General features: G+C 47.3%; 1 protein-coding gene across 1 annotated transcript in view; it reads left to right on the plus strand.

Annotated features, from left to right (window-relative positions):
- PLXNB1 (plexin B1) overlaps positions 1-14,067 on the plus strand; it is a 49,150-nt gene that overhangs the window by 12,108 nt on the left and 22,975 nt on the right. Inside the window, 9 exon segments of the mRNA XM_068408614.1 lie at positions 862-970; positions 1,064-1,172; positions 1,447-2,307; positions 2,737-2,862; positions 3,981-4,103; positions 5,093-5,186; positions 5,432-5,598; positions 6,651-6,802; positions 8,705-8,810. Of these exon segments, the coding sequence (XP_068264715.1) occupies positions 862-970; positions 1,064-1,172; positions 1,447-2,307; positions 2,737-2,862; positions 3,981-4,103; positions 5,093-5,186; positions 5,432-5,598; positions 6,651-6,802; positions 8,705-8,810 (1,847 nt within the window).

A 14,067-nucleotide genomic window follows, 5' to 3' on the forward strand; every position in this document is an offset into this window, starting at 1 on the left:
TGAATAGAGCTTGCTTGCAAGAGGAGGTCTGAATTCTGTGAGAGGGACGATGGACAAGCTTCTTGTTACTTATTTTTATAGCAAACTGTCTTGGAGAAATGGCAGCTCCTGGAGTTGAGCAGAGCATGCAATGTTTCCGTTATTTGGAGAACTAATGCCCAACTCTGGGGTTGAGGGCATTTGTCTGGAACAAGATTAATTAGCTGGTTTAGTACTGTCATATGCAAAATATCTCCTTCAGGCTCATGCTATCAGCTGCAGTAAGTTTTGACCATCTCTGCAGTTATTTGGTCTATCAGAAAACAGTGGTAGTCTCTTCCCAAAGAGAACTGGGGTGTCCTGAGGCTTGCAGTTGACATGAGACCTGGATTTAAAGCAGATAAGCCTTCAGTCATTGCAAGTGAGATTACAAGTCTTGTAAAGCTCTTCACTGACTCACTTCTCAGTCTGGACATAGAACAAAGGTCTCGAGGTGAAGGCAGTATGTGATGGGCGTGTCAGTTCTAAGGATTTGGTTTTCCTTTGGATGACAAAGGAAGACAATCAGCTTTGAGCCTGGAATGTTACGTCTTCCTCTAATACAGAGATGACAGTGGAATTATAGCAGATAAAGATGGAGGGATCTTCAGACTAGTCTTCCTTCCCATGGGTTGGCAAGAGCTGTCATAAACTACTCCTGACAAACTCGTCCAACCTGTCTTTGATGTCTGTAGGATAATCCACTGATTGAGATGCTAGAAGCATGGAAGGGAATCTGTCTCTGTGTTTGACAGTGTCTTTCCTAGAGCTTGCTGTGTCTCTTAAGAATATGGCAGACTTATAGTTGCTCCATTTCTAAGAAATTTTTATTTTAATTTTCAGATCATGTCACCATAAAGCTCGTAGTGCGTTTCCATGACATCTTCATTGCTTCTGTGGACTTCTCTTTCTATGACTGTGCTGCAGTGGCCCTGCTGTGGAAATCGGCACCGTGAGCACCTGCTTTTTCTTGTCTGTAGTTACAGGGAGGGTGGCTGTCCCTTCCTGGGTTGTCTTAGCAGCTGCTTTTCTATCATTGTTCCAGGTGCCAGAAGTGTGTGAGCAGTCTCTGGGGATGTAACTGGTGCATCCAGCAGCACCTCTGCACCCACAAAGCAGCCTGTGAGGAAGGAACTATTATCTACAATGAAAGGGTACGTCTCCTACTCAGTCCCAGACCTCCCTCTGAGTGGAGGCAAGTGCAGGCATCTCTGGGAAGAGGGAATGTTGCTAGATCTTCTGCAGTGTAAGCACTCCTCAGTCCTATCCCAAGATAAGGTGACATGAGATGTAGTGCTCATTGAAATCCAGAGGGTGAAGCAGCCTCGTGTGAACACTGCTGTGGGAAGTGTTCCAAGTTTTTCTGCTTGGGTTTTCTTCTTTTTGTTTCTTTCTCTCTTCTCACCCCACCATGTTGTTTTTCTCTAGGCCCAGATCCCAACCTCAAGTGTGTTTCCTTCTTCGGCAGCTCCCCTCACCAAGTCCTCTACCACAGCCCCAACTGTGGCCACAAAACCTGTCACTCCCGCCGTGCGTGTGGTACCGAGCACTGTGCCCCCCACAGAACCCAACTACGTCACGCTCTCTGCAGCCTCGGATATGACAACTGAGCCTACAGATACCCTCAGCTACACGTACTTGACTCTCTCAACCGAAGCAGCCTCTCTCCAGGCCATCACAGAATCCCCTCTACCACCACCAGCAGACAACCCTGCTGTCACTGTGCCAGAGACAACATCTCCCGCTGCATCTGTCCTCACCAGCACATCCAAAAATGTGGATCATGCAGCCTTGCCCACCGAAGGACCAGCCACTGCCCAGGAGCCACAGCACACCGACCCACCCACCACCCTAGTGGGTAGCCCTCTGCTCACATCTGCAGCATCAGTGACACCTTCCCCTCATGTTACCAGTTTCAAGTGGCCTCTGAGTTCTTTTCCTACCACAGAGGCACTGACATCTGCCATCCCATCTTTCCAGACCCCCAGCCAGGTGCCGGGGGGTCCTGCTGCCTCTGATGACTCTCCCGAGTTGCTGGGAACTGAACTACCTGCTTCAAACCTCCCGCCGTCAGCTCCCCCAGACTGGCTGATGGGGGAAGGCACAGAGCTCCAGGACACAGAGGACTGGATGGATTTGCTGCAGGCTGAGAATGACACATCTTCCTTCTCTGCTTCTACTCTTCTGTCGGGTGATGGTGATTCTTCAGAGAGGGATGTCGCTGACTTTCCCAGGATCCTCCACCCTGACCTCGACTATCAGTATGATGCCCCTGAGTTTTGGGAGGAGGTAAGTTGCTGGGCTTTGGAAACCACACTCTAAGGCTGAAACACTTTGAAATTTTGATACAGATTGTTGATCTGGTATTTCAGCACACAGGAGAGGCTGTGCCCTCTGAGAGTGTAGAAGCTGACAGCTGTAATGTGTGGAGTGAGAAGTGGCAGCCTGAGGAAGAAAAAGGTGTGCAAGGTTCCTAGGTCTTGTAGAAATGCTCCTGGCCTGAAGGTGGCAGCTGCTGTGATGACCAGCGTATTCACAGCTTTCTGCTCTTCACCTCTTTGGGCTCTTGCATTGCTGTCTTGTAACTTCATGGTAAAGAAGCACAGCTGTGTCTTTGTTCAGGCAGGGCTTGTTCCTCTGTTGGCATGTTAGGCTTTGATTCCCTGTATCAGAGCCATGGAGGTCTCTCTCTCTCTGAAGACCTGTGTTTGTTTTCAGAATGAAGAGCTTAGCTGGGGTCCAGATGCATGTCCCTGTGTGCAAGGAATCCAGGGATCTTCGCTGTTTCCAGTCAACGTGGCAAGGAAGATAACCCTGGTGGGAAGGAACTTCCACCTCTATCAGGTAGTTAGCTCAGTGCCATCAGCATTGAGAAACTGTATTAGTGCAGAGCACTGTTTGGCCAATCTGTCCACTGGACTGCTAAAAATACATGTAGGACACAGTTGTGGCTCTGCCTAGGTTCCTCCTGTTTGCAGAAACCCCTAGAGGAATGACCTACTTCTGTGAATGAGGAATTACATAGCTGGATTTATTGGTGAGTAGGAGGTCAGCCAGAGCAAGGGAGAGTACAGGTGTGCACCAACCTGCTGGAGAAGATCTGCATGCGTTTGGATTAAGTTGCACCTGTGCTGCGCTGTAGATGGTAGTTCTTGGAATAATGTCCTGCTGAATCTCTGCTGATTGTTTTTGTCTCCGTAAGCCAAAGATAAGTCATCTGTTCCCTTTCCTTTCTGGCATGCTCATGTTAATGTGGCTATTCCTGTCATACCTGAAACTTCTGCAATGGGGAAAACCACCCTTGAAAGCTATGTTTCTTGGGTGTGTCTCTGATAAAAATTCTATTTGCTTCTCAAGACAGAAGACTGATTTAGTAAGCTTTTACAAACAACCGCCTCAGAACATGCAGCCCACAGACTAATTGTTACTTTCTGTGTTAAACCTGATATACTGCACTGCTCGGAAGAGCAGCACTGGTTACAGATGCATATCCATCTTTTTTACAGGAAGTGTCTAAGCAATTCAGTGGAAGATTTACAAGAGAGAGAGAGAAGGAAAATACACTTAGTGTTTTTTGAGGTGCACTGCCCTAATCTGTGCACTCCACTCCTCATTTCCAAGCTAGTGTTTCATAGAGACATACAGGCATAACTTCACAGTCCCACTGTTTTTTCTTTAATTCCTCCTCCTGTGCTGAGTTCTCCCTGCACTGATATGCACATGCTTCTTTCTAGGTGTTTTGTTTTGTGTTGATTTACCTTTTGTACATGGAGGCAATGACAGCATAGAGAGCCCTTGAATATAGCGTAGAGTTGGCATAACAAAAGGAATGAGAGGAGCACGCTGCTTGCACAGTTAGGGGCCTCATAAAAGGTACTGAATTGGAGAGGCAGGAGTACACTGTTGTGTAGTGGGAAGCTCCATGTAGCTGAGAAATGATGCCATATGTATCTTCTCTGCAGGACCAGCAGTGGGACTATGAGTGTGTCCTGAATTTAGAGGGGAGGACAGTGGTGATGGATGCTTATGTGGAAGGAGAAGAAACAAACCAGTCCCTCTGTTATATCACCTGCCAGATGAACCAGGTGAGTGCTTGGGATACGATGCCGTTTCAGATTTCACACTGGTGCTGTTTTTGCTCAGCAAAACAGTAGGCTGGAGGGCAAGCTCTTTGGGGAAAAGAGCATATTTTGCAAATATTTGTAGAATATTTAGCGTTACGGGGCCCTCATCTGTGATGCTGATGCCTGGCGGTACTGGTATCTTCAACGTGCAGAAAAATTGTGCAGTCTGAGCCACACGAGCCATTGCTGCCTTTGCTGTAGTACAGGGTGATGCTGTCTCTGAATCACCACTCATTGCAACCTGCCAGGACAGTGCCACTTCTGCTTTAGTTTGAGGCACTGTTGTTCATGGTTCTCTGAATCGTGACTTCTTCTGTGATGGTGGTTCTTCTGAGAAAAGAAAAATACTGTTAATACCAATTTTGTTCTTAGTGGTGGACGCAAGCCTGTGGATTGTGAGATTAACAGGCAAAATTAAAACAGCCATGTAAATTTCTGGATGATGTGTGGATTTTACTTAGAGCAAGATTTGCAAGCAGAGGCTGTATTTTTAGTTCACAAACTCATATAGTTAAGGGAGAGAAACAACATAGGCTCTTGTGCACCTGAGCCCTGCAGACCAAGTGTAGTCCTGCATCTTGAGCTCTAGTGGAATTGCAGAAAAGCCAGCTTGGGCAGTTTTCTGAGCAGGTGGCTTGTGGATAGGAATTAGCCATTTAGAAATGCAGGTAGGAAGTTAGACGAGTATTGCCGTGAGCGCACGTTTGTTTTCAGTGTTCGTCCTAGTGAACCAATGCCTGCTGCTCTTTCTAGAGCAGAATTGTGGCTGCGTGAACCAGTGAGGACAGGGCTGTGCTGCCATGCTGCCTTGTCTGCATTCACGGGAATCTCCGTATAGACTGTATATGCCGGTGCACTATGCAGGACAGATGCTGATGCTTTTTGCCCATTCAGCTGGCTTGTTTGTGCCTCAGTTAAGTCCTTTGTCTTGATGGTCTTTGTCTTTGCAGTACAGTTACACAGCACCTCAACTTGAATTCAATGCTGTGGTGTTCGTGCAGAGGCGGCGACACCTTCGAGTGGACAGTGCTGCAGATCTTCACGGTAGGAGTGCAACACCTCCCCAGCAAAAAGACAGCAGATGAGGTGGAAAAGAAATCTTCCAATGAGGCTTTTTGCATCTGTAGTAGTCCTGTCACAGGGAAAATAAGGAAAACATGCAGCCTCATTTCTGTTGTTTGTCACAGGGGAGGGAGGAGGAGAGGGTTCTGTGCAAGATGCCGAGTTGCTGGATTATTCTGTGCCCTAGGGGACATTTGCAGGTGCCTCTGAATATTTCTCCTTTGCAGTGACTTTTTACAACTGCTCTGTGGGACACACTGACTGTAGCCGCTGCCAAACAGCTGACTCAAAGTACAACTGTGTGTGGTGTGGAGGTGACAACCCCAGCTGTATCTTCAGGGGCTCCTGCAAGGAAGAGATAGAAGACCTGTGTCCAGCACCTCTCATTCACTCTGTGAGTAATTTGCTCGCTAGTGTACTGCACCCGGGCAAGGAGGGCTCCATTCTCCAGTTGAAATCAAAGGGCTGTGAACTCAGAGTGTGAACAGTGCAGCTCAATAATGCATTGGCCATCTGAAGAGCAAGTTAGTCCTATTCGACTGTGATCCCTCAGTGTTGTGAGTATGCTAGACTAGTGTGCTGGGCTTTCAGTCTGCTGATAGAGAACAGTAGGGAAAGATGCATTTGTATCTGATGTGAGCTGAAACTGGCATGCCAGAAGGAGCAGAATCATTCAGGAGCTGGGAAAGGGTCCACAGATTGGATCTGCCAACTGTCCCGAGCCAGACTCTGAAACAGGTTGGCCCAACTGAGCCTGGGGCAAAGGAGGGCAAAACCTAATGATAACGGCACAGCAAGGATGGGAAAGGCATGACAGGTTCCTGGAATTAATTATTTTTGTCTGTTTATTTTAAATGTTTCTTGCTAACTGCCACATGACGAGTGTCTGTAGCCATGTGTCCCTTTTGCTGTCAGCTTGTCCTCCCTCCAGTGGCACACAACATCCATGTGCTGCATCTTGTCTTAGTTTATCTTGGATGCTGCTCAGGGACAGAGCTTTGACGTTTGTGCAGCATGCAATTCATTGTCGTATGGATGCTGAGGGGGGAATGGCGCTTGCTGCTTCAGTACTAGTAACATGTATTGGCTTGTGCGTTCCCACTCTTCAGCAGAAATGCCCTGTGGAGTGGCCAGCATGTTGATGACAAGGCAAAGCAGGGCAGTTCTTGCCTTAGAAGTCTATAGTGGATTATCACGTGTGGGGGGGGACTGCTGGCAAGAGAGGTATGGGAAAGAAGGCTCTGACAGTGGTGTTCTTTATGGCCTTTCTTCTGATGAGGGTGCAACCTGGTACTAGCCCAAGCCAGTAAAAGGAATCCATAGCAGTGACCCGACCAGGCAGAGTTTGTAATGGGGCAGCTGAAGGGCCCTGTGCTGTAGATCAGTTGCCAGACTGCAGAGGTCTGAGATACTGTGACATTTACACATGCGCGGATGTCTTTGCAGGTGTACCCCCTGTCTGGACCAGTGGAAGGTGGCACTAGAATCACCATCACTGGCTCAAACCTCGGGCAGAAACATCAAGACATTGCAGAAACTGTCACTGTTGCAGGAATTCCCTGTGCCGTAGATGCTCAAGAGTATGAGATCTCTAGCAGGTAGAGTATCTGTGAAACCTCCTCCCAGAGGCAGGTGCTGGCTTTTCCCTTGGCTGTTGACACCAGCCTGAGATGTCATTGCCTTTGCTGTAGCAGGTACTGAGCCTTGCCCTCTCCCCAGGGAGTGCCCCTGAGTGAGGTCGCTGTCTGATTAGTTACTCAGGCAGTGACTTTAGAGAGATAAGGTTGTGTACAAGGCCATGGCCAAACAGTGCTGCTGTATACCGACCACGCTGCCAGTACAGAGCCTGCAGGGCAGCCAGACCAGGGAGTCACAGGCTCGGAACCATGCAGTTTCATGGGTGTCTCTCCCAGCCACAGGATGATTTCAATAAAGTGAAGGACATGGCTTGTGCAAGTGTTAGTGCTAGGAAAATATCCTGACCATGTTAACACAGGGTGAGGATGGGAACACGTGGTTGGAGGTACGGCACAGATTCTTACCTCTGCTTGAGTGGGCACACCCCTAGACTGTCATTCTTCACTTGCCAGCCAGACTTCCACCTCCCAGGAACAAACCCAACGAAAGGACACTCTCAACCAGGGACAGACCAGGGAGTCCTGGTGGGCCCTATACCACACTTCTGGTGGCTAGAAGTGCCTGGCAGGTCACAACACAATGCTTCTAAAAGTAGTGGCTAGGAGGAGGGTGATAAGCAGAAGGACCTGTCCTGCTGAATCCAGGTAATGTCAGTGATAGAGAACTGGGTAGCTGGTGTGTCCAGCCAGGGCAGAACCTATAACAAGGCAGTGTAGTCAGGTGTTGAGAGGTGTGATGGGGGTAGCTAGGAAACAAGGAGAAAGGCATATTTGTGTAGTTGGCCTGTGGCAGGGCAGGTAGGTGGGAGCCTTGGACAAGGGAGGGAGAGGAGCCAAGCAACCAGCAGGAGAAGAGGAGAGCAATTGTGAGTAACCTCTAATCAGAGCTATCACAAACCCATTTTTCCATTCCATGGTAGCAGTAGTTGTAGCACCCTTCCCTCTGGGAGCCAGGTAAGATCCTGCTGGGAAATGGCCTGCTGTGTTGAGCAGTGTTGTCCTGTCCGTGTGCCTTGTTTGTCTGGATCCATCTGCTTTCTGTTTTCATGCTAGAATTAGAGCATAATCTTTCTGGGGTTAGCACTGTCTTTGTTCTGTATCTGTAAATCACCTGGCATCACAGGGTCCTGGCTTGGGACTGCACTGCCTGAGTTCAAATTCCTGAGCCTTTTTGGTTGAGGGGATATAGATGTGAACCTGGAACCCACTCCTGAGCAAGGCCCAGGCAAAATTAATCTCCTACTGTGTAGGAAGGCTGGGAAGTCTCCTGCAGAGAAGTTTTTCTGTTAGCAAATCAGTGTTGTAACATGGGATTCCTCGCTGCCCTGTTCTAAGTACAACCTGACTTCTCACCTTGTCAGCATCTCCCATACCAGGTTATGGCTGGGAAGAATGGGTGGTGCAGATCAGGGGAACTGGCTGGTCCCAGAGGCCACTGGCTGAAGACCAGTGCCAGCTAAACCTACAGCCTTGAGCTTCCTTCTGCATCAGACCCAGTGCTAATGTGTGGATTGACCACTGCTAGCTTGGGGACTCTCCAGATGTGACTAATTTGATCAGCTCTGGACAACAGCAGAGTCCTTGGACTCTTCGCGTACTTGTGATACAGTGGGCTTCATCCTGTCTGTCCCAGAAAGAATAATCTTGGATAGGATGAGCCTGTTTTGAACCACCCCCTGCTTTTTTCTGCTGCACCTAATCCAGCTTTTAGAAGTGTTTCTCAATGTTCGGTTGTATATTCTGAGCATGTGATAAAGCTGAAAGGAGGGAGCTGTGGCTGCCAGCTGGTTTTAGGACACGATGCAATGGATTCATCTCATCTGCTCTTCCATGGCGTGACACTGTTCTTGGCTTGCCCTGCAGTATCGTGTGCGTCACTGGCGGGAGCTGGACAGAGAGATTTGGGCACATTGTGGTGGAAGTGCCTGGAGGAGGACGTGGAGTTTCTGGGCATATTTTCACCTATCAGGTAACGTAACTATCGCTTCTTCAATACCTCCCCCTGTTCTTCCAGTATCTCTGTTAAATGGCTGTCTACTGCATGAACGTATGGGACTTTACCGGGCACTTGCTGCTGGTATTTTTATCTGATTTTTCTGGTGTTTGTGTTGTGTGCGTTGGGCTTTTTTTGATTTTGTTCTGGTTTTTTTTTCTTTTTCCAACCCCATTTTGATTATAAGAACAGCTGTACTGGGTAATACTAAAGATTCTGTAGTCTAATGGTTTTTCTTTTTGGACAATGGTAACTATTAAATGCTTAAAGAAAGAGGAAAAATACAGAGTATCTTTCTGATTTGGAGATTTTTTTTTTATTGATGACTTAACATCTTACTAAGACTTCTGACTTTCCTTTTATTAATTTGCAAATTGCTGCTTGAACAGACTTTTAGCTTCTGACCTTCAGCAGCTAGTGGCAGTAAGTCCAAAGTTACCATGCATTGTATGGAAAAATGTTTCCTATTCTTTTTAAACATGCTTCTGGTAACTTTTTGATATCTTAAACCCAGCAACTATGAAATAATATTTAAGTAGTTTTTCGATACAATTGCTCACTTTTCATCCTTGCTGTGCAACTTACAAGTTACGTACCTAGTTGCATGTCTCCCTCTCCCATGGGAAGGGGAAAGAGATGCCTGAAAAGTCTTGGGCTATTCCATTTCTGACTGTATAGAACCATTTTATATACTGGATTATGCTTGTTGCTCTTCTCTTGGTTTTGGTTCTGTTATTGCCATTTTGAGGCAGAGTGATGAGAACTGCATACTGTGTTCAAGATGTGAGTGCAAAAGGAATTTTTACTGTCGCATAAAAATCTTTTTTCTTAATTTCCTTCCCACTAATTCCTACCACTTGGGGTGTTTTTGTTGAGATCTGTGCTTACAGCTGGTAGAGTTGTTCTAGGTACCAAAGCACTCTTGAATGGGCAGGAGCCATTTTGAAACTCACAACTGCGTACCTGTGCTTGGATTGCTTTTTTGCTCTGGTCTCCTGGCTCCTTCTCACTTTATGTATCTGGTTCTTCATTTATCAGCAGTGACTTACTTGTGCCACTTTGCCTGGTTCCTCTAAGTTTTGCTGCAGCTCCTCACTGGTACTAAGTTTTTGTTACTCTGAATAATTTGTCAAATTTCATTTCCCTTTCCCAGGTCACCTACAAGTATGTTTAACAGCACAGGTCTCAACACAGATTCTCAGGGCTCCCTGCTGGTAATCTCTTCAGCTACTAGACAAACAGACTATTTATTTGCTACCTTGTTTTTCCTAACCTGAGTTATTAATCCAGTGTCACGGTTTAAAGCTGGGCCAGCTATTAACCAGGTGGCAGATGCTCTCTGTTAACCCTCTCCCCCCCCCCCCCAAGGGAAAGGGAAAGGGAAAAGGGAGAGAGACTTATGGGTTGGAAAGTTAAAACAGTTTTAATAAACTAGAATAATGAAAAAGAATATAATAACAATAATAATAGAAATAACCAAATATATACAAATATGTACAAAACCAAGATCAAGAGCTTGGAAATCCTCCTCAGGCAGAGTTGCTCCCCCCAGTACAGGCAGAGGGGAAAAGGCAGTACCTCCCCCCAGCACAGACAGAGAGCAAAATGCAGTAGCTCCACCCAGCACGGGCAGAGGGCAAAATGCAATAGCTCCACTGCCATCACACCTGCAGGCTTTTAACTGGAGATTTGGCAAAGCTGGTACCAATCAGTGGGAGACAGGAGGGCCCCTCCCTCCTGGGCCCCACCTCCAGGAGGCAGTGGGTTAGTGATAAACAGGAAAGTGAGAATGACATGTATGGGATGGAATACCTTGCTGGTCAATCCTGGGGCACCTGCCCCGTCCACTACTCCCTGCAGGTACAACCCCCTTCGGCTCTTTACTCGTAAGCAGTGACCTTGGGTTCTCTAAGACTATTTGGCCTGGTTTGAGCCAAACCAGGACATTCCACCCCTTATTCCATACCATTCATGTCATACTCAGATCACCACTACCTTTTCATTTTCAAATATATATATACATATCACTAGTCTATGATTCATCTTTATGCAAAAAGTCCATCAAGTTCATTTGGTTCAGGATTGTGGGTTTGCATCTGGTTAGCAGTCTCTCAGCAGTCTTTCTGGCTAGCAGTCTCTCTTTTGTCATGGTTCGTGCCCACGGGTTGCAGGTTAAAGATGTCAGACTCGAGGAGGTTACTGGACGCCACTTGATGAAGCTAGCTCCGGTCGCATCACCACTGTCTTAACCTAAAAGACACTTATGCAGCAACAACATACAGTTCAAAATTAAGTAGTCTCACCCAGAATCAGATCACCTTCAGGGACACATCGGACTTCACCATCTTGCAACATCACCCACCAAGTACATCCAGGTCCCTGAGCAAAAGCAATCCCACGAATGGGTTTACCTTTGCCCGTTACAGGAAGAATCCAGACAGTTTTTCCCAATAGATTCCTTTCATGCACCACAGGGACTTTATCTCCTTCTACTGTATGTAGAAGGTCTGACTGAGCAGGGCCAGCTCGATTGATAGATCCCCTGGTGTTAACTAACCAGGTAGCTTGTGCCAGATGTTTATCCCAGTTTTTAAAGGTTCCACCCCCCATTGCTTTCAGGGTAGTTTTTAACAGCCCATTATACCGTTCAATTTTCCCAGAGGCTGGTGCATGATAGGGGATGTGATATACCCATTCAATGCCATGCTCTTTGGCCCAGTTGTCTGTGAGACTGTTTTTGAAATGAGTCCCATTGTCCGACTCAATTCTCTCTGGCGTGCCATGTCGCCACAAGATTTGCTTTTCGAGGCCCAGAATAGTGTTCCGGGCAGTGGCATGGGGCACAGAGTATGTTTCCAACCATCCGGTGGTCGCCTCCACCATGGTAAGCACATAGCGTTTACCCTGGCGGGTTTGAGGGAGTGTGATATAGTCAATTTGCCAGGCCTCCCCATATTTATATTTCAACCACCGCCCCCCATACCACAAAGGTTTTAACCGTTTGGCTTGCTTAATTGCGGCGCATGTTTCACAATCATGGATAACCTGTGCAATAGAGTCCATGGTTAAGTCCACCCCTCGGTCACGAGCCCATCTGTATGTTGCATCTCTCCCTTGATGACCTGAAGTGTCATGAGCCCACCGAGCTAAAAATAGTTCACCTTTGTGTTCCCAGTCCAAATCTATTTGGAACACTTTAGCAGCTTGATCCGCTTGTTGGTTGTTTCGATGTTCCTCAGTTGCCCGACTTTTAGGTACGTGAGCATCTACATGACGTGCCTTCACGACTAGTTTCTCTAGCCGAGCAGCAATATCTTGCCACAATTTAGCAGCCCAAATAGGTTTCCCTTTGCGCTGCCAGTTGCTTTGCTTCCACTGCTTTAACCACCCCCACAAGGCATTTGCCACCATCCATGAGTCAGTATAAAGATACAGCCTTGGCCACTTTTCTCGTTTAGCAATGTCTAAAGCCAGCTGGATGGCTTTTACTTCTGCAAATTGACTTGATTCACCTTGTCCTTCTGTGGCTTCTGTGACTCGTCGTATAGGACTCCATACAGCAGCTTTCCACTTCCGATGCTTTCCTACAAGACGGCAGGATCCATCGGTGAACAGGGCATACTGCTTCTCACCCTCTGGTAGTTCATTATATGGTGGGGCTTCTTCAGCACGTGTCACCTCCTTTTCTGGTGGCATTCCGAAGTCTTTGCCTTCTGGCCAGTCCATGATTACTTCTAAGATTCCTGGGCGATTAGGGTTTCCTATTCGAGCCCTCTGCGTAATTAATGCAATCCATTTACTCCACGTCGCATCAGTTGCATGATGGGTAGTGGGAACCTTACCCTTGAACATCCAGCCTAGTACTGGTAGTCGAGGTGCTAGGAGAAGTTGTGCTTCAGTACCAATTACCTCTGAAGCAGCTCTAACTCCTTCATATGCTGCCAGTATCTCTTTTTCAGTTGGAGTGTAATTGGCCTCGGAGCCCTTGTATCCTCGACTCCAAAATCCTAGGGGTCGACCTCGAGTCTCCCCTGGCACTTTCTGCCAGAGGCTCCAGGTAGGACCATTGTCCCCAGCTGCGGTGTAGAGCACATTTTTAACATCTTGTCCCATACGGACTGGTCCAAGGGCTACTGCATGCACAATCTCTTGTTTAATCTGTTCAAAAGCCTGTCGTTGTTCAGGGCCCCACTGAAAATCATTCTTCTTTCTGGTCACTTGATAAAGAGGGCGTACAATCTGGCTGTAATCTGGAATATGCATTCTCCAGAAACCCACAACACCTAAGAAGGCTTGTGTTTCCTTTTTGTTAGTTGGTGCGGACATTGCTGTTATTTTGTTGATCACCTCTATCGGGATCTGGCGACGCCCATCTTGCCATTTAATCCCTAAAAACTGGATCTCCCGGGCAGGTCCCTTGACCTTGCCCCTTTTTATGGCAAAACCAGCTTTCAGAAGAATTTGGATTATTTTCTCCCCTTTGTCAAAAACTTCTGCTGATGTATCACCCCACACAATGATGTCATCAATGTATTGCAAATGTTCTGGAGCTCCACCCTTTTCTAGTGCAGTCTGGATCAGTCCATGGCAAATAGTAGGACTGTGTTTCCACCCCTGGGGCAGTCGATTCCAGGTATACTGGATACCTCTCCAGGTAAAAGCAAACTGTGGCCTGCACTTTGGTGCCAAAGGAATAGAGAAAAAGGCATTAGCAATGTCTATGGTGGCGTACCACTTGGCTGCCTTTGACTCCAGTTCGTATTGAAGTTCTAGCATGTCTGGCACAGCAGCACTCAGCGGTGGCGTAACTTCATTTAGGCCACGATAGTCCACAGTTAATCTCCATTCTCCATCAGACTTTCGCACTGGCCATATAGGACTATTAAAGGGTGAGCGAGTCTTGGTAATCACTCCTTGATTTTCTAATTGTCTAATCAGTTTATGAATGGGGATCAGGGAGTCTCGATTGGTGCGATATTGTCGTCGGTGCACCGTGGTAGTAGCAATTGGCACCTGTTGTTCTTCAACCTTCAGCAACCCCACAACAGAAGGATCTTCTGAGAGGCCAGGCAAGGTAGACAGCTGTTTAATGTCCTCAGTCTCTACAGCTGCTATACCAAAGGCCCATCTGTACCCTTTTGGGTCCTTAAAATACCCTCTCTTGAGGTAGTCTATGCCAAGGATGCACGGAGCATCTGGGCCAGTCACAATGGGGTGCTTTTTCCATTCATTT

This window comes from Nyctibius grandis, chromosome 10 (genome assembly GCF_013368605.1).
Source record: "Nyctibius grandis isolate bNycGra1 chromosome 10, bNycGra1.pri, whole genome shotgun sequence".
Lineage (NCBI taxonomy): Eukaryota > Metazoa > Chordata > Aves > Nyctibiiformes > Nyctibiidae > Nyctibius > Nyctibius grandis.